This window comes from Pristis pectinata, chromosome 17, assembly GCF_009764475.1.
Source record: "Pristis pectinata isolate sPriPec2 chromosome 17, sPriPec2.1.pri, whole genome shotgun sequence".
NCBI lineage: Eukaryota > Metazoa > Chordata > Chondrichthyes > Rhinopristiformes > Pristidae > Pristis > Pristis pectinata.
The window spans coordinates 44,273,974-44,297,487 of NC_067421.1; the positions used below are offsets into that span (position 1 = coordinate 44,273,974).

A 23,514-nucleotide genomic window follows, 5' to 3' on the forward strand; every position below is an offset into this window, starting at 1 on the left:
CCTGACCCTTGCTGCATTTTGGTGTGGGTCCTGCCTGATGTTGGTGATGGGTGGCTGGGTTTGCATAGTTAATGGATTTCTAAGTTCTTACCAGCATCAGGAAATTCTGTCAGGAAATGTTTTCAACTGGTGACGGCCATTAGAGTGGTCTTCTCTGTGTCGTTCATTTTCTATGATTCTGATTCAATTAAGGTATGCAGAATAACTGGGGAGTAAATGCTGGGCTGTTACGCTTCTGGCAAATACCCAGCGAGTAAAGGTATTGAAAAAACATAGCCAGTAAATGTGAAATGGTGTTTGTGGAATGCTTATTTTGAGGATGTAGCGCAGAATGAATACTCTTTGAAGAGTACAGACTGAGCCCACTGCTGGAATGAGCAAAGAGGAATCACATTAGTTGCAGAGGCTGACAACTGTCCTGGTGTTTTGCTCAATTACATTGGGTACTGGGCAAAAGTTGGCAGAACCTTTCTTCAGAATATGAATAATATTTGGGGAGGGGAGGGTGTGGAGAGTCCATGATGGAAAGAGTGGAATTGTTGGGTGAATTGTATTTTTTTCAATCTTATTTTGTCTGATTGTGAAAATGTTGCTTCTCTCTTGTTAGCTCGATCTCTTGTCCCAAGCTCAATATGAAGAGTTTCCTTCTTTGGACAAAGAACAGCTTATGGATTATACAAATATGCAGCGACTTGGAGCTAAATTAGGGTATGTAAGTAATTGGGCTTGTCAACTGTCACCTCCTCCATTATCTGCTGTCAGAAGGGTCCCTTAAGGCAACTTTGGATAGGATATGGAACTTGCAATGGCAAGGGGTGATGGGTCAAATGCAGATCTGTTTTGGGAAAGCTGGATAATACATGAGAAAAGAATACAGGTGTGTGGTGGGGTGGAGGGAGGGACCAGAGGTAGAGCAATGTTGGTTCTTATAGTTGGCGATGTGTGATAGGTGGATTGCAATGCCATGAGGGAAGAGATTGAAATTTAATTTGTAGGGAACTAGAAGCCTATGTGGGCTCAATAAGGACAACTCTAAATGAGGTTTTGATATTTAGATTCTATGGGTGATTGTGGCACAGGTAAGGGTCTTGGCACAGAACTTTGGGGAGCTGAAGTGCTTGCATTTATGTAACCACTTTAGTTTGGAAAGAAGTGCCAAAGGGCTCGACAGGAGCAATTATCAGATATAACCCTGCATCAGGAGGACTCAGTTTTCAACCTGAAACATCGACAATTCCTTTTCCTCCCAAAGACGCTGCTTGACCCGCTGAGTTCCTCCAGCAGATTGTTTGTTGCTCCAGATTCCAGCATCTGCAGTCTCCTGTGTCTGTAATTTGACACTGAGATGTTTAAAAAGATTTAAGGAGATGTGATGGAAAGTTAGGTCAGAAATGTGTTTTGCACAGCATCTTCAAGTGTGACAAGGTTGGGAGGGAGTTCCAGAGGTTGTCGTCTGATGGCACAATGGAGTGAGCTAATTCGAGGATCCTTGCCGAGTCAGAGAGTTATACAGCATAGAAACAGGCCCTTCGGCACAACTCGCCCAGGGTGACCAAGATGCTCATCTGGGCTAGTCCAATTTGCCTATGTTTGACCTGTGTCCCTATAAACCTCACCACCCATGTACCTGTCCAAGTGTCTTTTAAATGTTGTTAATGTTACTGGCCTCAATCACTCCAGCTTGTTCCATATATGCACCACTCTGACTCGAAGGAGTACAGAAATCTCAGGTTCAGGGCATTCAAAGATTACAAAGGTATGAAAGGTTGAATGTGGGATGTGAAAACAAGCTTGTGAAGTTAGAATCTGGTGTTCGTTAATGAGGAGCCAGTGTAGGCCAGTGACAGCAAGAACTTGTTTAGTCTCTCATTGCAAGCTTTTGGACACAGGAACAGACCTTTTGAAGACTTCGAGCAGAGTTGCAGAGACGGTAAATAGTTTGTTTCCTGCACAACACTAAGTGTAGTGGCACTGTCTTAAAGTGCTCTGGACCCAGGTTCCATTCTGATCACCAAGGCTGTCTATGTGGAGTTTGAACATTCTCTGTGACCACATGGGGTTCCCCCAGGTCCTCTGGTGTTCTCCCACATCTCAAAGACTTGCTGGTTGCTGATTGGTTATTGCAAACTACCCCTAGTGTAGGTGGCGAGTGAGAGATCCAGGGCGGCGTTAATAGTGAGTGTAAATGACTTGCAGGGAAATGTGGAATGGGATAAAGGGATTGCCCTGAGAACCAGCACAGACTCGATGGGCTGCAAGGCCTTCTATCTCATAAGAGAATATAATTTGAAGTGCCTGATTTACATGAGTAATTTTGTGTTGGAGTGCTCCTGGAGATTTAAGGGTTGCAAGCCAAAGGGCTGACCTCAAATGTTGACCTTCCCTTTGCTTCACGGTGCTGTCTGACCCACTGAGTTCCTCCAGATTCCAGCATCTGAAGTCTCTTGTGCCATTGATGATGGGCGGGTGCAGCCCCATGTGACCATGGCTTGGGCCAGATGGAAGCTCCCTCTGTGCTAATCCTGACACCAGTTTAGCACTGTGCTTCAATTCTCTGTGGTCACTGGTTGAGGGCAGTGATTCTGGGCTTAGAATCAGAGTGTACAACACAGAAATTGTCCTGTGACACCCATCAAGTCATACCGCACCCCCATATCTGATCCTAGTGAAACACCACTGTCACAGACTTCCAATCACACAAACCCTCCACCATCACCCTCTGCCTCCTGTCACCAAGACAGTTTGTCCAATTGCCTTGGATCCCATGAGCTGTTACCTTTTGGACCCTTCTCCCTTGTTGGATTTTGTGAAAGGCCTTCACTTTTGAATGCCTCCTGGTTGCCTGTAGACTTAGTTGGTGCACTTAGTCTACTTTTGGCAGGATTGTCTTGCAAGAGCATGGAAATTATGGTACAACTGTATAACACAATAGTTGGGTCAGAGCTGGAGGACGTGGGATTTGAGGAAGAATTTCACCCCCCAGAGTATAGTTGAAATCCGGAAGTTGCTCAAGAGGGTTGCTGGAGCAAGAGACTCTCTCGGCATTTAAGTTGTAATTAAATGAACATTTGAAATGTCATTACCTGAAAGACTGTGGGCCAAGAGATGGAAAACCAGATTAGTGGGGATGGGTGGTTAGTGGCCGGCATGGACACGGTGGGTAGAAGTCTCTGTTTCCGTGCTGGACTCTGATCCAAGGCAATATTTGTCTTCTCTTTACTGCTGCAGTGTCCTGGGTTCCAGGGTGAACAGAAAAGCTGCTTTCAGGAAATGAGAGTTTGTGTGGTGGGAAGAATGATTGTGCTTGTGTTATCTTTCTCCACTTCCCTTTTCTCAGTGACTCCCTTGCTGAAACACTCACAGTCCCATTTCCTCAAGCACTGGGAAAGACCCACTTTGCACTACAACGGACTTTGTTTTTTTTTGTTCTAATTGTGTTTTTCTTTGTATAATTTATGTTGTTAATTTGTTTTTCTTGTGAATGTTTCTTATCTGATGCCACGTGCCTTTGACGCTGCTGCAATTAAGTTCTTCATTGCACCTGTGCACATGCATTTGTACATATGACAATAGACTCCATTTTGATATCAGCACATGCATTTATTCAGCAAAGCTCTGCCAATAGCATGTCTCAAAGCACAGAAGTGAATAAGAATGATGGAGACTGTTGAATTTGAACTGTGGCAGCTGCCTGTTATGCAGCTTGCAGAAAAACACAACATTTCATTGTGCAGGGCATTAAACCATGCTGTTAATCCCAGTTTTGTTGTTTTTTGAGCACTTATCTGCAGTGATTGTATAAATTGTCCAGAGGTGTGGGATTCTGCATCTTTGCAGGTTTTAGCAGGATCAAGTTCTTTATCCCATGAGCATCTTCAAACCAAAACTACTTTTCTCACAGGACCCTGTTAAAATCCACAGTGCCATAGAGGCTGAGTCCTTCTGTGGCTTATTGTCTGTGTTTCCAAATTGTGTATGAAATGTTTCTTCTGTAGATTCATAGCTGGAGTGATTCACCCGTGGAAGGTTGGACCATTTGAGCGGATGCTTTGGCGAGTTTGCAAGGGTTATACAATCCTGACTTACGAAGAGTTAGAGATTCCTCTCGAAGATCCAGACTCTGTGAGTATTTGCAGTGTTGTTTGCGTGCCCGCCCCCTGTTGTGCACCCCCTCCCACCTGCCCCTGATTAATCCATGTTTTCACATTTAGGGCGAGAATGTAAAATGGGTCGTGTTTTTAGTGTCGTACTGGGGCGAGCAGATTGGCCACAAGGTGAAGAAGATATGTGATTGGTAAGAAAAGAAACCCTTTTGTAGAACTCTAGGATTTGATTGGACGTGTGTTGCCATTGGGCTGTTTGGTCTTTCCCATTATCCCATGTATTTTCTCTCCGTGCTTGCATCCAATTGCTTTTGATTGTGAGTATTTTTTTGATTGTTCTGTGAGGAGAGGTTAAGCAGACTGGGACCATGCCCTTGAGGTTTTAAGGATGAGAGATGATCTAACAGAAACATAATTCTTATGAGGCCTGACTAGGAGCCACAACAGGCATACCTAAAACTGATAATGTGCTGGTCCAGGCCGTGAATACTAAGCAGCAAAAACAGTCTGCAAGGGACAGCTCAGCGAGCACTCAGCAAGGCATCAGATTGAAGCTCTGCAGTCTTAGCACATCTAACAGGAGGAGGGGATTCTGAGAACATCCCCATCCTTGGCAGTGGCAGGGCCCAGTACATGGTCACTAAAGGAAAGGCTGAAGGGTTTACCACCATGTTGAATCAGGAGTGCTGAGTGGATGATCTAAAAAGGCTTCACAAGAATCTCGCCATCACAAGCTGGTCCCTGCCCAGCTGACTTTACTCCATGTGATGTCGGGAGAGTACTGGACCAGACTAGAATAGAGCTGTATTATGAAGGCCTTGCACTCCAGACACTTACTGTGGTTCTAACCAAGCTTTTCCAGTGCAGTGCAATGCTGTCATCTATCTGACAATGTAGAAACTGCGTTGCCCACTGATCTATTGACGAAAGCAGGACAGATCCATTTCAACTAAGGTGATGGAAGGTGTCACTGTCAGCACTTATCCACCAATAATCTACTCACTGATTCCCTGCTTGGGTTTTGCCAGGACCACTGGGCTCCAGACCCCATTACGGCCTTGATGCAAACGTGGCCCAGAGCTGTATTCCATGAGCCTGGTGAGAATAACTACCATAAGATGTAAGAGCGGAATTAGGTCTGTTTATAACATTATGAGGTGGGTAGATAGTCTTTCTCCCAGGGTGGAAATGTCAAATACTGGAGGGAATAGGTTTAAGTGAAACGATAATTTGGTTTATTATTGTCACATGTACCAAGGTATGGTGAAAAACTGTTTTCCATGCCATCTGTACAGATCATTTTACCACATAAGCACATTGAGGTAGTACAAGGGCAAACAATAACAGAATGGGAAAGTTTAAAGGAGATTCTCTGAAGGAATTGGCTGTTGTTGGAGATGAGGAACATTACTCACCTGGAATTATACTGTGACTAATCGAAGGATGTGGTGATGCTGCTCCCCAAGCTTGCATTCAGCTTCTTTAGCACAGGGCATGAAGTCCAGAATAAATGTGGAGCGAGTTTAAAAGAAATGTGGGAGGCAAGTTTTTTTTTTCTAAATGCAAAGTGGTAGGTGCCTGGGGGAGGTGGTGGAAGAAGATATGATAAGCAAAGTTTGAGGCACTTAGACAAACACATGAACAGGCAGGGAATGGAGGGATATAGACCATGTGTAGGCAGATGGAATTAGCTTAAATTGGCATCATGTTTGGCACAGACGTGCCCCTGTGCTGTATTGTTCTAGTTCTAAGCTGCTGGGTTGCTTTCAAGTTTACAGTTATTCTATAAAGGTGGGAGTCAGCCAGGTTTTTCCTGCAGTGCCGCCCCAGTGCTCCTGGCTGAGCCAGTCTGGCCAGATCTTACCCAGTAACCACTTGGAAAGCAGCAGTGATGTAGACTGGCATGTTCTTTCCCCACCATCACAGTGGAGGCATGGGGTGCGGTTTAGATAGGGCTTTTTTGAATTTTTCATTCAAGGGATGTGTACATCACTGGAACTACCCTTGTATGTGGCCATCCGTAATCACCCATGGGCTGAGGATGCAGCTGAGGGTCTGTCACATTGGTGGGTCTGGTGTCATAAAGAAACCAGACCTCTAATCGGATTTCCTTTCAAGAAGGGCATTAGTCGGATTTTGTTTCATGGTAATTGTTACTGAAATTATCTGTTATAAATTATTATTTAAAATATGAATTTAAATTACAAATTGAAATGACCCGTCTTAGGGTCAATGGCCAGAACTCTGGCTGTCAGTCCAGTAACTTAGTGACTATGCTACTGTACCCCTAATTATATATTAGCTGTGCGTGTATGTGTAAACATTGCTGTTAATCTGGTTTAATTGACTGTTACTTGCAGTTATCACTGCCATGTCTACCCCTACCCAAACACAAACCAGGAGAGGATGGACATTGTGGCTGGCCTCAACACTCGAATCCAAGACCTCCACACTGTAAGTTCACATCTTTACCTGGCTTGGGCTGGAAGTTGGTGGCTGCTCTGCTACAAACTCTGCAGTTATTACCTGTGCGATTAAAAGTAGTGAAATGTGGTCAGTGAGCACACTGAAAACTACGAGGTGAATGAAAGAATTGACGCAGTTGGCCAAGGTGTGCTGGGTGTGGCCCCTCCAGCAGTGCTCTGCCAACCAACCCCCCCCCCCCCCCCCCCCCCCCCCCCCCCCCCCAACCTGGGGGTGTTCAGTCATTGTTGGATTCTTTGACAGTGTGGTGCTCCCACAGTGCTGCCCCTCTCTTGATACTGCATGAGGAATTAAGTCTGTCTTGAGGTGAGGCTCAAACCTTGCCACTCAGAGCTTCACACTGAGAAACTGAGAACCCAGAGACCTAAAACATATTTATAAATGGCATTTATCTGATTTAGTTTTTATAGGAGGACAGGGTTGCATTTGGAAATGTTAATTTAGTGTTAGCTTCTTTGACTTGTTTCTTCAGGTATTGTATAGAACTGAGGAATATCTGCAGCAAGTTTTATTGAACGCATCTGAATCCATCCACACCTGGCTGGTTCAGGTGAAGAAAATGAAAGCCATCTACCATATTCTGAACCTCTGCAGTTTTGATGTCACCAATAAGTGTCTGATTGCTGAGGTCTGGTGTCCGGTGGCTGATCTGTCCAAGGTTCGCCAAGCTTTGGAAGAAGGATCTGTGAGTGTCATTTAGTTTTTCTTAATTCTTTCCAAATTGCTGAAATGGGTGTAATTTCTCGGTGTATTTCCCTTGAGTATATCATTGTTTACTGTCCCTCTTGTGTTCTCCATTGTACTCAGCTGAGGTCTTGCTTACTCCTTCATTCTTGCTGTGATGTGATACTTGTTTTAATTTATGGTTGATGATTTGTTTTGTGGATTGCCCTTTCCAGAGGAAAAGCAGTGCCACTGTTCCATCGTTTGTGAACCGGATACCCACAGCAGACACTCCCCCAACACTCATCCGCACAAATAAATTCACTTCTGGATTTCAAAATATTGTAGATGCTTATGGAGTTGGAAACTACCAGGAAGTTAACCCAGGTATGTGCACCTCTCGGAGTTCCACCTGCCTCTGATCTCCACGTGGTGAACGTGATCTCAAAACATTGGAAAAACTGCAAGCGATGTTTACAACAAGGTGCAGAACTGAGAAGTTAAAATAATCGGAAGGATTAATCAGCACTCTTTTATCTGGAAGAGTACCTGAGCTGATGAAGACCTTTACAAGTGTAAAGAGGGTTTACAGAGTCATTGTAGGTGTATTCATTTGCAGAAAGATGAGAAATAAGGACTATAAATTTAAGAAATGCTAATGTCCATTTGGGAATTTGGGTGAAACTGAGAGAGCATGTGGAATTTTTACCCACTCCATGGGAACAGTATGTAGTGTAGATGCATTGAAGAGGAACTGAGATGGTTATGTTGGGAAGCAAGGATGGAAAGGTAGGAGGTGGTTTTTGTGGAGCATAAATGACAGTGTGCACCAGCTAGGGCAAGTGGGTGGTTACTACACTGTTAGTTCACTACAGTGGCCTTGGGGTATCTCAGTCAAGTGTAGGGTGTACAGGTGCAGTATTTAATTACACAATTACAACAATTAAAAGGCATTTGGATAGGAAAGGCATGGGAGGATATGGACCTAATGGGGGTAAATGGGATTAACGTAGCTGGGCATCTACGTCGCGTAGATGGATGAGGTTGGCTGTATGATTCTGATTTATGGGAAGGATACTTGTATCTAAATCTTTCTTGTAAAAGGTGTTGAATTTGTTTGGGTAACCAGTCACTGCTCATTACAGAAGCAGCAACAACATGTTTTGCTTTCCCTCAGGTCCTTACACCATTGTCACCTTTCCTTTCCTGTTTGCGGTGATGTTCGGAGACTTTGGGCATGGTTTGATCATGACTGTGTTTGCACTATGGATGGTGCTGTCTGAAAACAACTCGAAACTGAGGCGCACGAGGAATGAGGTGAGACGGAGGGACCGGCATGATGCAATGCACTTTAATCTATCCAATCAACTCACGAGGATAGTCCTTTCCTTGGTTGTGAATTCCTCCCCATGCGCCACCTACACTGCTAATGCCACTCCCGTCTCCAACGCCACCTTCGCTGCCTCCCTTGCTCACTGAGTTGGTGTTTCATGAAATTGGGTCTGACAAATTCTGAAAAGAGTATCCGTGATTTGACTTCTTAAGAAGAGCATTTTGTAGTTTGATGTGAGAAGCATTACAACAGGACAAGCTTTGCATGCTGTTTTTAGGAATTACTAAGATTAAAATCATTTGATACCCATGACAGACTAACTTGTTCCTATTGTTAACAGATCTGGAACACATTTTTTGATGGTCGTTACATCATCCTGATGATGGGAATATTTACTTTGTACACTGGCCTTATCTACAACGACTGCTTTTCAAAGTCATTGAATATATTTGGGTCTGGATGGAGTGTCAAGAATATGTTTGTGAATGAAAGTAGGATGTATGTATCTGGATCTACTAATTACAAGAAGCTCATGATAATGTGTGTAAGGGTGAAATGGCAACATAGTGAAGGAGAGGCTCCAAATAGCCAGTACGTGAGTGGTCTTGTTGGACTGAACTGTAAGTGACCTTGAGACCTCTATAAATTGCATCTGCTTCGGGTGATGGACAGTGTGAGTGGCACTGCAGGAAGTGCAGCCGTCTCATAGCTCCAGCAACCTGAATTCTCTCCGGATCTCCGGAGCTGTCCATGAGGAGTTTGCATGTTTCTCCTTGTGACAATGTGGATTTCCATTGGATACTTCAGTTTCCTCCCGCAGCCCATAGATGTTCTACTTGGCAGGTTAATTAACCTGTAAGTTGCCCATACTGTAAATGAGTGGTAAGAGAATGAGGAGGGTGTTAATGGGCATGTGAGAGTGTGGGGCTGATGGGAATTCTTTGAGAGACAGCATAGACTCGATGGGTTGAATGGCCTCGGCAGTAAGGAACTAGCTGCAGAATGGGAGCTTGATTCTTGCTGGGAGATTCCTGTCATAGTTCAGTTCCAGGCAAGCGCTTGGACCTGAACGTAACTGAATCAGAGTCCATGAGGACAGTCCCCAGTGCACAGCTGTAAGCATCCTGTGGGATTAACCACTGCCTCCCTGGGAGCAGCCCTGCACAAGCCCCATGCCAGCAGCAATCCCAGCTTCTCTGTCAGGATGGTTTCCCAGGGTCCACTCTCCAGTTTAATTAAAACCCCATCCTCCTTTGGTGTGATCAGTAATATAGCTAACCAATCCATTCATAATTTACATATGGAATAGTAAAATAGGTTCTCATGTATGTGTGGTTTTGCTTAAATATGATGTAAAAATGTTAAGGATCATGTTTAAATTGTAGACAATTAAAATTTTAAATTGAATATTTGATGTTTTTTTTCTCACAGGTTTATTGAAGTTGAGCATAATCAGTTCTTAGGCTTGGATCCTAATGTTACTGGTGTTTTCAAAGGACCTTATCCTTTTGGCATTGATCCAGTGAGTGGTCCCTTAGGCTGATTATTTTGGGGATGTGGCAGTAATCCGAGGGTGATTGTTGACTGTAAGTTGCTGTTCTGATTTCAGAAGTAACAAGTACTGAGCTGGACTTGTATGTTGATTTTACACCTTGGATGATGGATTGTAGTAATGTGGCAAGTCTGACTGTCGGAACGATAGTAATGTAACTGGATTCATTTATGTCTGGTGCTCTATCTTGGCCCAGACTGAAAACAGGATCATATGACCTTTTCTTGTCTGTTTTTAAGATTTGGAACTTAGCAAGTAATCGTCTCAGCTTTCTGAATTCATTTAAAATGAAAATGTCGGTTATCCTTGGTATTACCCACATGACATTTGGAGTCGTTCTGGGAGTCTTCAATCATTTGTAAGTCCTTCTAGAACTAATGCAGCAGTTCCGGATTGTATCCACAGTTAATTGTCTCTTCCTCGCCCTGTTGGTGAAACAGTAAAGAACTAAGTTAAGCCATTTTGCCCCATGTGCTTGGTCCACCACTCAATAAGAACATGGCTGAGCTTGTACTTCACCTGCCACTTTCCTACATCAATCCCATATTCCTTTCATTCCCTTAATATATGAAAACGTATCGATCTTGTTCTTGAATCTACCTTGTAACTGAACCCTCTTGGCTAGAGAATTCTGAAGATTCGCTTCCCTCTATGTGGAGAAGTTACTTCTGAATTAGGTAATAATTATTGGGACTTCTCATCTGCACATAGACTGAAAATGTCAGATAGGCAAAGGAAGCCTGGCTGAGTTTTTGGGATGAACAGGCAAAACCATGTTTTGTGAAAGTCGCGTTTAACTGATTTATTGGGGGTCTTTGAAGAAGTAGCGCGTGCTGTGGGTAAAGGGGAACCGGTGGATGTACTTGGATGTCCAGAAGGCATTAGGTAGGGTGCAGCATCAAAGGTTATTGAAGAAAATGAAAATTAATGATCGAAGATTGGCTGGCTAACAGGATACGGGTATAAATGGGTCTTAGTCTGGTTAGTGATTTGTAATGAGTGTGGCACAGGGCTCAGCGCTGGGGCCTCAACTTTTATGTTATGTAAATAAGTAGGATGAAGGAACTGATGGTATGGTTGCTAAATTTGCTGATTGGAATTGGTTTGTTATTGTTACATGTACTGAGATACAGTGAAAAACTTGTCTTGCATACTGTTCATACAGGTCAATTCACTACACAGTGCATTGAGGTAGTACAGGGTAAAATAATACAGAATACAGAGTAAAGTCTCACACTACATAGAAAGTGCAGTGCAGGTAGACAATGAGGTGCAAGGTCATAACCAGGTAGATTGTGAGGTCAAGAGTCCATCTTACCGTAATGGGGAACTGTTCAATAGTCTTATAATAGCAGGATAGAAGCTGTCCTTGAACCTGGTGGTACGTGCTTTCAGGCTTTTATATCTTCTGCCTGATGGGAGAGGGGAGAAGAGAGAATGTCCATGCTGGGTGGGGTCTTTGATTCTGCTGGCTGATGTACCAAGGCAATGAGAAGTATAGACGGACTCCATGATGGAGGGGAGGCTGGTTTCCGTGATGTGCTGAGCTGTGTCCACAACTCTCTGCAGTTTCTTGTGGTCCCGGGCAGAGCAGTTGCCATACCAAGCCATGATGCATCCAGGTAGGATGCTTTCTGTGGTGCATCGATAAAAGTTGGTGAATGCCAAAGGGGACATGTCAAATTTCTTTAGCCTCCTGGGGAAGTAAAGGTGCTGGTGAACTTTCTTGGCTGTGGTATCTACATGGTTGGACCAGGACAGGCTGTTGGTGATGTTCACTCCCAGGAACTTGAAGCTGTCAACCCTCTCAACCTCAGCACCATTGACATAGACAGGTGCATGTGCACCGCACCCCTTCCTGAAGTCAATGACCAGCTTTCTTGTTTTGCTGACATTGAGAGAAAGGTTGTCGTCATGACACCATGTCACTGAGCTCTCTATCTCCTTCCTGTAGTCAGACTCGCTATTTGAGATCCGGCCCACTACGGTAGTGTCATCTGCAAACTTGTAGATGGAGTTAGAGCAGAATCTGGCAATGCAGTCATGAGTGTATAAGGAGGAGAGTAGAGGGCTGAGGATGCAGCCTTGTGGGGCACCTGTGTTGAGAATAATAGTGCTGGAGGTGTTGCTGTCTATCCTCACTGAAGTCAAGGATCCAGTTCCAAAGGGAAATGTTGAGTCCCAGGACTTGGAGTCTGGTGATGACACAACTATAGGTATGAAAGTAGTTGGTGTGAATAATATAGGGAAGCTACAGGTGGATATTGATAGGTTTGAGTGGTATAAAACCCAGCTAAATGGGAAAATGTGGAATTTGGCAGGGAGAATGTAAAAGCATTTAATCTAAATTGTGGAAGGTTGTAGAACTCTGAGCTGCAGAGGGATTTGGAGTCCCTGTGAATGACTTGCAGAGAGCTGGAACACAGATGCAGCAAATGGTTTTGAAAGAACACAACATCAGAGGATAGGAGCAGAAGTACAACACCTGGCCCTTCAAGCCTGCCCTGCCATTCAATATGATTGTGACTGATTTGCTCCCGGCCTCACTTCTTCTTCTGTGTCATTTCCCCATAGCCCTGAATTCCCCAGTCTTTAAATTTCTCCAGTGATCTCACCTCCACAACTCTGTGGGTGACCCATCACCCTCTGAAAAGAACTTCCTATGCACTTCGGTTTTAAATGATCAGTCCCTTATCTTGAGACCATGTCCTCTGGTTCCCGACTCTGCTGCTAGAAACATCCCAACACTTATCCTGTTGTTCCTTCTTAGGAACTTGTATGTTGTCTCATTCTTCTAAACGCCAAAGAATATAGATCTAATTTCTTTGGTTACTTGTGACAGTACAATCCTCTCATCCCAAATATTAGCTGAGAGAATCTTTTTTGGACTGCCTCCAATGCCTGTATATCTTTTTTTAAATAAGGGGACCAAAACTGTGCACTCTACTCCAGGTGTGGCCTCACTAGTATCCTGTACATGTAACAAAACTTCCCTATTTTAAACTCCAATCCACTTGCTATAAAGGCCAACGTGCCATTTGCCTTTTTCACCACTTGCTGCCCTTGAATTCATAGAGTCCTACAGCACAGAAACAGGCCCTTCAGCCCACCACATTCATGCTGATTGTTGCACCTATCCATTCTAATCCATGTTGCCTGAATTAGCCCACAGCCTTCTATGCATTAGTGATTTGAAGGGATTGTCCAAGTGTTTCTCGACTATTGTGAGAGTATTTGCCTCCACCACCACCTCAGGCAGGGCATTCCAGATTCCAATCACTCTGGAAAAAGCTCCCCTTCCTGCTAACTGAGAATCATGCACGAGAACTCCTAGACTGTCCTGTCATTCACTCGGTTGTAATTTCTCTCCATTTACATAAACGCTTGCCTTTTGATTCCACATTAACCTCCACTTGCCCATCACTCAACCTGTCTGTATCCTAACACAGAGTCCAGATACCCTGATCACAACATACCCTCTCACCTGTTTTAGTGACATCGATAAAGTTGTGCCATTCACCCCTCGCCACCACCCCACCCAAGTCATTATTATAAATAGCAAATAATTAAAGATCCATGAATTGCTCCTTGGGGCACTCCACTACACATCCACAGCCTAAAAAAGACCACTTTATTCTGACTGTCTTCTACGTGCTAACCTTGTTCCTGAGGATCTAAGCTAACAGAATATTAACATTGTGAGGGGAATTGAATTGAAAGGTAGGGAGGTTGTGCTTCACCTGCATCGGGCATTGCTGAGACCACATCTGGATACTGTGTTCAGGATTGGTCTGTTTATGTAAGGATGTAAATGCATTTTTTCTCTGACCCAAGTGGCTTGTGACCCTAATTGGCTGAAGGGTGTCTCAGTCATAACAGGTTGGGGTGTGAGCAGAAATGCCTGTCCTCTGGCCTTGTGTTTTTAGCTAATGGTATATGTCATCTGATGTGAAATTTTCAGTCACGTATTGAATGTCAAATTTAGAAACTTCCAATAAAATTATTACCGTGATCTAGCAAAGTACGAAATCAAGTTCTGTTAGAAATTGTAGCTCTGAGCCAAAGTTTGTGGGAAATTTTGCACTGATTTGTTTGAGTAATTTTTTTTTTCCATTTTTGTATGGTCCAGGCACTTTAAGAATAATTCTAACGTCTACCTGGTATTTCTTCCGGAGTTAGTCTTCATGATATCTCTCTTTGGATACCTTGTGTTTATGATCATTTATAAATGGTTGGCCTATTCTGCTGCAAACTCGGATCTGGCTCCAAGCATCCTGATTCATTTCATCAACATGTTTGTGATGCAAAGTAATGAAAATATACAACTTTACCCTGGGCAGGTAGGCATTTAGGGTGCAGAGTGATAAAGTTCTAAATTTGCTGCATTTTTCTTGATGGTTTAAATGATTTTTAAAAGAATTAGTTGCACAGAATCTACACCACAGCAGTCAGGCCAAGCTCCAGTTCAGCTTGTCCTGCCTCTTACCATTCTCCATCCTGTGCTTTTGGCTGTCCCTCTGTATAAATTCAGCAATAAGCATAGATTCAGACTGTAAAATGTTTGAAATGTTTCAAACGTGTTAATTTGTACTCATTTTATGAACAGAAAGGATTCCAAGTGTTCTTGGTCGTGGTTGCTCTGTTATCTGTTCCAGTTTTGCTGCTTGGGAAACCTGGGTATTTGTACTGGAAGCACCATGGAGGAAGGAGCTTTGGGACATACAGAGTAGGTTTTCAAACTGCTGATTGTGTTTTACACGTGGCGTGCTTGTTATTTACAGATTGTGCTCATTGATGAATAGATCCAAAGGTCCTTGCAGGGCTCCATAAGTGGGTGTTGAGGTACCTTGTGCACTGGGGGCCAGTGATGCCCACTTCTCGAGATTGAATTTAAAAAGCCCCTCGTCACTGGAGGTATGCTGAGGTCCTTCATTTTTCAGAGATCTCCATTTTTTTTCAGTTTTACCCATTCTGTGCCCATTTGTAACTTCCTACTTCTCACGTAACCTACAGAGGTTCCAACCGTCTGCAGCATATTTGCTTCTGACCAGGTAGAATGCTCTTGGGTAGAATACTGTGCATTTTACCTGAGTTTGTAACCTTGGCTGCAGCTCCAGCAGGGTACTGAGGGAGCTGTACTGTCAGAGGTGCCATCTTTCAGTTAAGACACTAAATTGAGATCCTGTCTCTTTAAGCGAGTGAGATGGAATTTTGAAGGAGAGGGAAGGAATGATCCTGGTGTCCCAGCCAATACTTGACTTTCACTAAACATCATGTTCCTCTATGGGAGCTTGCTATGCACAAATGTGCTGTCACATCTCCTGCATTACAACAACAATTAGATTGTTTGCCTCATTTATTAAGGATGTCTCTGGCAGGATTGGTGTTTATTGTCCATGATGGATTGCACACCCAGGGCAGTGAAGAGTCAACCACATTGATGCGTCTGGAGACTGGCAAGGGCGGCAGGCTTTTCTCCCCGAAGCACATTAATGAAACATGAGTTATTATTCGTTTCAAAGTCACCACTACTGACAGCAGCTATTTGACCATAAGACCAGTAGAAGCCGGGGCAGGAGGAGAACATTCGGCCCTTCAGGCCTGCTCCACAGTTCAATGAGATCACATCTGATCCAACTTTTCTCCAGTCTACTTTCCCACCCTCTTCCCATTTCCAGTTCCTTTCCTGTAACTATTACCCTGCCTCATTCTCTAAGGGACTTGTATCCATGTTCGTACTACTTTATGCATTTAAAATTATAATTGTCGGTTTTTATTTCTTATGTTTCCCCTCGTAGTTTATTTTCTCCTTGATACTTTTTACCACCTTTGCTTTCTGAATTTATTTCAAACTTTAGACCAACTGCTAACTTTTGATACCTTGTGTTTTCTCCTTCAGCTTAATACCCTCTAAGTTTGCTGATTTAACCATTCTTTCCCAGACCCCACAACCACCACTGTTTTACAATCTTTCCTACTCAATGGGTTATTTTTGTTAAGGCTCGTGAATTTCAATGCCTGCTGCTGCCTGTCCATTGTCCTATCTACGTGCTCAGTCCACTTCAGCCAATTCCTGCTCGGTCCTTTAATTTCCCTTATTTAAGTTTAACACTTGTTTCAGACCCACGTTTCTCATTCTTGTGCTAAATTCTTTCAAGTCACGATTACCTCATCAACTTATTTTTATTCTGAGATTATTATGTAATCAAAGTTAAAGTTGAGTTTATTGTCATATGCACAGGTACATGTATACACAGATACAATGAAAAACCTGCTTGCAGCAGCATCACAGGCACTGATCACAATCTGTTTTGCTGCCCATTATCGTGGAGTCAGAGTTATACAGCAGAGAAACAGGCCCTTTGGCCCAACTCGTCCATGCCGACTATCTACGCTAATCCCATTTACCTCATTAGTTTTAGATTCACCCACTCTGATAAAGACCATGACTATCTATCCTATTTATGCCCCTCATAATTTAATAAGCCTCAGAAAGGTCACCCCTTGGCCTCCTACGTTCCAGTGAGAATAAACCCAGCCTGTCCAATCTCTCTTTAAAACTACAGCCTTCCATTCCATGGTGGTGAATCTCTTGTGCATTCTATTTCTACCATTTTATATTAACACTCTGAGGCTCCTGCCATTTGCTGTATATGTCCTATTGGTGTTTGATGTCTCAGAGTGCATTACCTTACACCTACCTAGATTAAACTCCATCTTCCAATGCTCTGCCCAACTTTCCAACTGATCTACATCCTGCTATATCCTTGGATAATCTTCACTATCTACTTCACCAATTTCTGTGTCGTCAGAAAACTTGCTAATCGGTCCACTTATGTTTTCAGTCAAGTCATTTATATGACAAACAACAAAGGTGCCAGTACCGATCCCTGCGGTACATCACTGGTTTCAGACTTCCACCCCTTGACCACTACCCTCTGCCTCATTTCACCAAGCCAATTTTGGATCCGGTTTGCCAGCACATGGATCCCTTGTGCCTTAACCTTCGGGACCATCCTACTATGTGGGACTTTGTGAAAAGCCTTGCTAAAATCCATGTGGACAACATCTACTGCCTTGCCTTGATCAATTTTCTTAGTTACCACGTCAAAAGCACAGTCGGATTTGTGAGACCGGATTACCCCTGCACAAAACTATGTTGACTCCTAATCAGTTGCTACCTCTTCAAGTGGACACAAGTCTTGTCCCTTAGAAACTTTTTTCAATAGTTTACATATTTCTGATGAAAGGATCACTGTCCTGTAATTTCCTGGCTTATCACCACTGCCCTTATTTAATAAGGGAATATTTGCTATGCTCCAGTTTTCTGGTATCTCACCTGCGCAAAAGATGATGCAAAAATCTTTGTTAGAGCCTCGGGACTCTCTTTCCTCGCTTCCCTTAACATCCTGGGATGGATCCATCAGGCCCTGGGGATTTGTACACATTAATGTCTGTCAATATTTCTAACACTTCTTCCTGATGCAGATGTGCTCCAGAATATCGGCATACCCCTCCCCTAAGTCTCTAGTCTCCACATCCATCTGGTGGATACCAATGAGAAGTATTTGTTTAGAATTCTGCTCATATCCCTAGCTTCACACACAGATTTCCCCTTTGGACCCTGAGGGAACGTACTCTTTCCTTAGCTACCTGCCTCTAATATACTTATAAAAGGTTTTGGGATTCACCTTAAGCCTGTCTGCTGAGGTCATTTCATTGTCCTCTTTCTGCCCTCTAAATTTCATAAGTTCTCTCTTGCATCCCCAATAAACATCAAAGGATTTACTGGAAACCAAATGTCTACACCTAACATATGCTTCCTTTTCTTATTTTTGATTAAACTTTCAATTTCCTTTGTAAAACCAGGTCCCCTAATCTTGCCATCTTTGCTGCCTGTAGTCCCAGGGACATGCTGACTAAACTCTTACTATCTCACCTTTAAACATCTCCCAGTTATCAGACCTTTTTCCCTCCAGCAGCTGCTCCCAATCTACTTCCACCAGTCCTGCCCTTTATTGTTGAAATCAGCCCTCCCCCAGTTTAAGACTTTTAGGACCATCCTATCTATCTCCATGATTACCTTGAAACGTGCTGATCACTGTTCCCAAATGGTTCCTGCACAGACACCTCCACCACTTGATAAGGTTGAGTACAGCCCCTTGTCTGGTGGGACACTGTACGTACTGCTTAAAAAAAATCTTGAATTCAAATTCAACCCCCTTGAAGTTGCTTACATAAAGGCAATCCCGATCAATATTGGGGAAGTTGAAATTGCCCACTGCCTCAACCCTATTTTAACGCCCCTGGACCACCTCCCTGAAGTGCCTCCCAGATCCAAGGTGACCTGTTTCCTTACTGGCTCCATAACGTTTAGCTCTAGAGAACTGTCCTAAATGCCCCTATGAATCTCTTTTTATGGCTACCCTTTCCAACTTGATTAACCCACTGTTAATTCCAGTTTCATAACTCGAATTTAAATTCCCCAGTAGCTGGATTGGGATTCGAACTTGTGCCTTGACCCTCAATGTACAACGGAGCAGCCTCCCAATAAGTCCTGCAGCACCTACTTGTGGCATTGAGAACTGTAAATGACCCTTGAATCTGTGGACCAATTTTGATGCTGACAGGAGGCCATTTGACTCATTGTGCCTTTATTGGGTCTTGGCAGCACTGTTTCCTTAAAGCCCTGTGACTATTTTATTTGCAAATTCTTAATGTCTGCATGGACATGGTGGGCCAAAGGGCCTGTATGGCTGTATAGCCACGACACATCGGATTCTGGAAATTCTCGTTGAATCTGTTTGTGCTGCCTTTGGGTCTTTTTTAAAAGAAGCTCCGCCCCCCTCCCCATGTTGTCTCTGGTTCTTTTGCTAAATCTGCCCTTGGGTGACTGACCCTGTTGCCAAGACTATTATGGTTTGAAATGCCTCGCTTAAACCTTCCCTTAACCTCTTTCCAAGGGGTATAGCCCCAGATTCTCCAAGCCCTCCACAGAACTGGAAAGCCTCCATTTCTGGGAATGTTCAGTAAGCCTCTGCCTCCATTTCAAGGCCTCGTCATCATCCTTGGGAATGAAATCTAAAATGTATGCAACTTTGAATAATTTGGACTGAATTTATGTTGCTTTGCATCTAGAAAGGTTACACACTTGTACGAAGAGGAAGTGAAGAAGAGATGTCACTACTGAGAGCTCATGAAATGGAACAGGGAGATAACCATTCAAACCATTCAGGACATGCAGATGGAACTGAACAGGAGGTAGGACAAGGTGGTTTTTGGGATCAATATGTTGAGGGAACGACTAGGGAAAAGGCTGTTTTTAGATCTCGTTTTGTGCAGTGAGAAAGTTAATTGATAATCTTGATAGGCGCACTGTGCCCAGATGGAAGATGAGGCCCTGTTCTTCAAACTTGCATTAGGCATTGTTATAACAGTGTAGAAGGACCCAGACAGACATGTCAGGGTGGGAATGGGGTGGAGAGTTAGTGGCAGACAACAATGCCGGTATACCGTAAAACAATTGCCCAGTCTGTGCTTGGGTTTCTCCAGTGTAGAGGAGACGACATTGTGAGCACTGAATGTAGTTCACCAGATTGGGAGAGGTGCAAGTGAATTGGTGCTTCATCTGAAAGGTCTCTGTCCCTGTACGGTGGGAGGGGAAACTGAAAGGACAAGTATGCATCTCCTGTGGTTGTTGGGCAAATGCTGCAAGAAGGGGAGTGGTTGGTGGGGATGTATTGATCCTGAACTCTCATTGCTGAGATCTCTGAAACTTGCAAACTTCCACAGGACTCAACATGCTGGATGCAGGGCAGATAGTTCCCTTGGCTGAGGAGTTTGGGACCAGGGACAGTTTCACAGTAAGGTGTCAGACATTTAGGACTTAGATGATTAGAAATTTCTTTACTTGGAGGGTGGTGAATCTCTGGAAAGTTTGACCCAGGAGATCAATAGGTTTCTGGATTTAGAGGATTGAGGGATATGGGGATTGTGCAGGAAGATGTCACTGAGATAGAAGATCAGTTAGGATCTTGGTGAATGGTGGAACAAGTTGGAAGGGCCGGCTGAGCTACTCCAGCTCCAATCTTTGTTCTTATGATGGGAATTCACTTTGTGGAAGACACATCTCAGTAGGGGAGACTGTAGCTTGTACCAACATCACTTCTGGTTCAGTGCCACCTGTGCAGTTAAAGTTCACCTTGCGTGTTCCAAAGAGCTTCACCAAATCAGATTTATTATCACTAACGTGACGTGAAATTTGTTGTTTTGTGGCAATAGTACAGTGCAAAGAAATAAAAATCTAAAAATAAATAATGAAAAAAGGGAATAACAAGTTAGTGTTCATGGATCATTCAGAAATCTGATGGCAGAGGGGAAGAAACTGTTCCTGAATCATTGAGTGTAGGTCTTCAGGCTCCTGTACCACCTCCCTGATGGTAGTAATGAGAAGAGGACATGTCCCGGTAAGGTGAGGGTCCTTAATGATGGAAGCCGCATTTCTGAAGCACTGCATCTTGAAGATGTCCTCGATGGAGGGTAGGGTTGTGTCCGTGATGGAGCTGGCTGTCTATAACCCTCTGCAACCTCTTGCAGTCCTGTGCATTGGAGCTTCCATACCACGTGGTGGTGCAACCAGTCACGATTCTCTCCACTGAAAATCTATAGAAATTTGTAAAAGTCTTTGGTGACATACCAAATCTCCTCAAATTCCTAACAAAGTAGAGCTGCTGGTGTGCCTTCATTCAGCCAGCGAAGTATTTTTAAGCATTACTTTTGGAAATAGATCCACCAGTTTTGGACCTGACTAAAATTCCTAAACAGCAATGTGACAGTTGATCATATCTGTTTTATTCATGTTAGAACAGTACAACACAGGAACAGGCCCTTTGGCCCACAATGTTTTGCTGAACTAATTAAACTAGCAATTAAGTATTAGCTAGTAACTAGTATTAGTTATCTGAAGAATTAATATCCAAAGGGCAGCACCTCTAACACTTTGGAATGTACTGAGCCCTGCACTTGCACTGTCAGTTTAAATATTTGTGTTCAAATACCTGAACCCACAACCTTTAGATTAAAGGCAGAAACTTTGGCCGCTGAACTGACATAGGCAATAGAAACAGGATCTCGAGTACATTTGACTACAAATCAAAACATTCTAAATTTGAGACAAACGACTGCAGATACTAGAAACTGGAGCAACAAAACAATCTGCTGGAGGAACTCAGTGGATCGAGCAGCATCTGTGGGAGGAAAGGAATCGTTAATGTTTCGGGTTGAAAGCCTGCATCAGGACTGAAATTTGAATTGGGCATTGTGAAACCATTTCAGGGATATTGTGTGCAGTTTTAACAACTGCCTTTCAAAAGGACATAGTGGTTTGTTGGGGATTTGAGAAAAGCTTGTTGGGAATGATGCCAGGAGATGGGTTAAACACTTCACTCTATTCTGTGTTGTTTTCCTTTGTACTACCTCAATGCACTGTGTAATGAATTGATCTGTGTGATCGGTATGCAAGACAAGTTTTTCACTGTACCTCAGTACAAGTGACAATAATAAATCAATTCCACAGAAATAAACTTTGAGCAAAATACTAAAATGTTTGAGTTGTTATATGAGTAGTTTAAGATCACTGGGCAGGACCTGAGACTGAGCACAGGATCACATCGAACCAAATGAGACATTGAGAGATCTGAGGGTGGGTTGGAATGTTCTGCAGAAGCAGATATAGAACATAGCTGAAGTAACGTGGTTGGAACTGCACCGACTTTTCCTCTAGGGAAAGAGTTGGATAAACCTATACGGACTTGAGTGTAACAGGATCACTATGATGTTGTAAAGGACAGTAATTCATTTACCATTGGAAAGTTGTCCATGAGAGGAAGCAGGGTTGAATAATGGAACAGTAGGTGCTAGTGGGTGGGCAGGAGTTTTGCTGGATTACCTTTTTAGCCCAGAGAAGTTTTGCAGAACCTTGCTGCAGCTTTTTGTGAGCAAGGTGGATTTTTATCAGCTAATTAGTTTCTCCTTATTCCATTGTATTTCAAGTTGGTTGAATTGGTTTACAATTTAATTGCTGTATAGTTCTATTTTTTAGTGCTAAAAGCTTTTAATTACCAGAAGACTAACGTACTCTTTGATCAGAATTCTTTCAACGCCTGTCCCTTCCATCAGATAGCCAGGCTGAGACTTTGTTCTTCTTCATGAATTGCTTTGTTTGCAGTCTCATAGCCATACAGAAAGTTATTTGAAACTAATTGCTTGATGTTAAATTCATCTGTTCTTTTTCTCCTAGTTCAATTTTGGTGATATTTTCATGCATCAAGCTATTCACACCATAGAGTATTGTCTGGGCTGTGTGTCTAACACTGCCTCATATTTGCGGCTTTGGGCTCTCAGCCTGGCTCATGCTCGTAAGTAGATTTGTCTCTTCCTACCAATACAAATAGCTTTAAAATCCAACAAGATTTTTGTGTGTCAAGCATGTTACTGCCACCTTTTGATATACATTAAATGCATTGTTATTTCAGTAAACTCAATGTAGTAATAATTTAAACTGAATGTATTAGTGAGCTGCACTGAGTTTTAATGAGCTTGCACAGCTTTATCAACCATACATCAAGTTTATTAATAATTGTACATTGAGCTCTAATGATCTGATTCTGGGAAGAGCAGTGGCAAGACACTGAGTTGTCCAAAATGACTGTCTTAATTTTTGTTTTGCTCCTTTCTATTCAAACACAGAGCTGTCTGAGGTCCTGTGGGGGATGGTGCTGCACATGGGTCTTCGAATGGACAGTGATTTCGGTTCCTTGTTATTGTTCCCCGTCTTTGGCCTCTTTGCAGTTCTTACTGTCGCCATTCTGCTCATTATGGAGGGGCTCTCAGCATTCCTTCACGCTCTCCGATTGCATTGGTACACTTGTTTTACTTGTGTTAAATTTTGTATTCTTGATAAGACGTTATATGAATTATTGAAACCAATAAAAATATGTATGTTATTTATTAACTGCAAGAGGAAGAGAGAGCTGCAGGTAAAGTCCAACTTCCATTGGCTGTGCAAAAATGTTTCACTATGCCCCTTTTACAAGGTGGCCCCTCCAGAAAGATACACATCTCACTATCTTTCAAAACTCTTTCCATAAATCTTTGTTTAACTCCCCTAAAGGAAACTAAACTCCACAAAAATAACTAAATATCCACAAAAACTCCAATTGTGGTCCAGTGTGTATTTGCTGAAGAGAGTCTAACTTGGATATTTTTAATTAAGTAACAGAGGATTGATAAGGGAAATGTGGTTGGTGTGTAAATGGGTTTCCAAAAGTCATTTGATAATTGGCTTGTTACCAGGAGGACGAGGAATAACTGGGGCATGG

The 23,514-nt window shown here is 43.1% G+C and overlaps 1 protein-coding gene across 1 annotated transcript in view; it reads left to right on the top strand.

The window, feature by feature from the left end:
- Positions 1–23,514, top strand: part of atp6v0a2b (ATPase H+ transporting V0 subunit a2b) — a 46,233-nt gene that overhangs the window by 17,369 nt on the left and 5,350 nt on the right. The window contains exons 5-19 of the mRNA XM_052032384.1: positions 608–708; positions 3,996–4,122; positions 4,212–4,294; positions 6,464–6,557; positions 7,060–7,272; positions 7,487–7,637; positions 8,428–8,567; positions 8,924–9,081; positions 10,015–10,105; positions 10,375–10,493; positions 14,265–14,475; positions 14,742–14,861; positions 19,274–19,396; positions 22,434–22,551; positions 22,883–23,054. Of these exons, the coding sequence (XP_051888344.1) occupies positions 608–708; positions 3,996–4,122; positions 4,212–4,294; positions 6,464–6,557; positions 7,060–7,272; positions 7,487–7,637; positions 8,428–8,567; positions 8,924–9,081; positions 10,015–10,105; positions 10,375–10,493; positions 14,265–14,475; positions 14,742–14,861; positions 19,274–19,396; positions 22,434–22,551; positions 22,883–23,054 (2,021 nt within the window). The remainder of the gene's footprint in view (positions 1–607; positions 709–3,995; positions 4,123–4,211; positions 4,295–6,463; positions 6,558–7,059; positions 7,273–7,486; positions 7,638–8,427; positions 8,568–8,923; positions 9,082–10,014; positions 10,106–10,374; positions 10,494–14,264; positions 14,476–14,741; positions 14,862–19,273; positions 19,397–22,433; positions 22,552–22,882; positions 23,055–23,514) is intronic.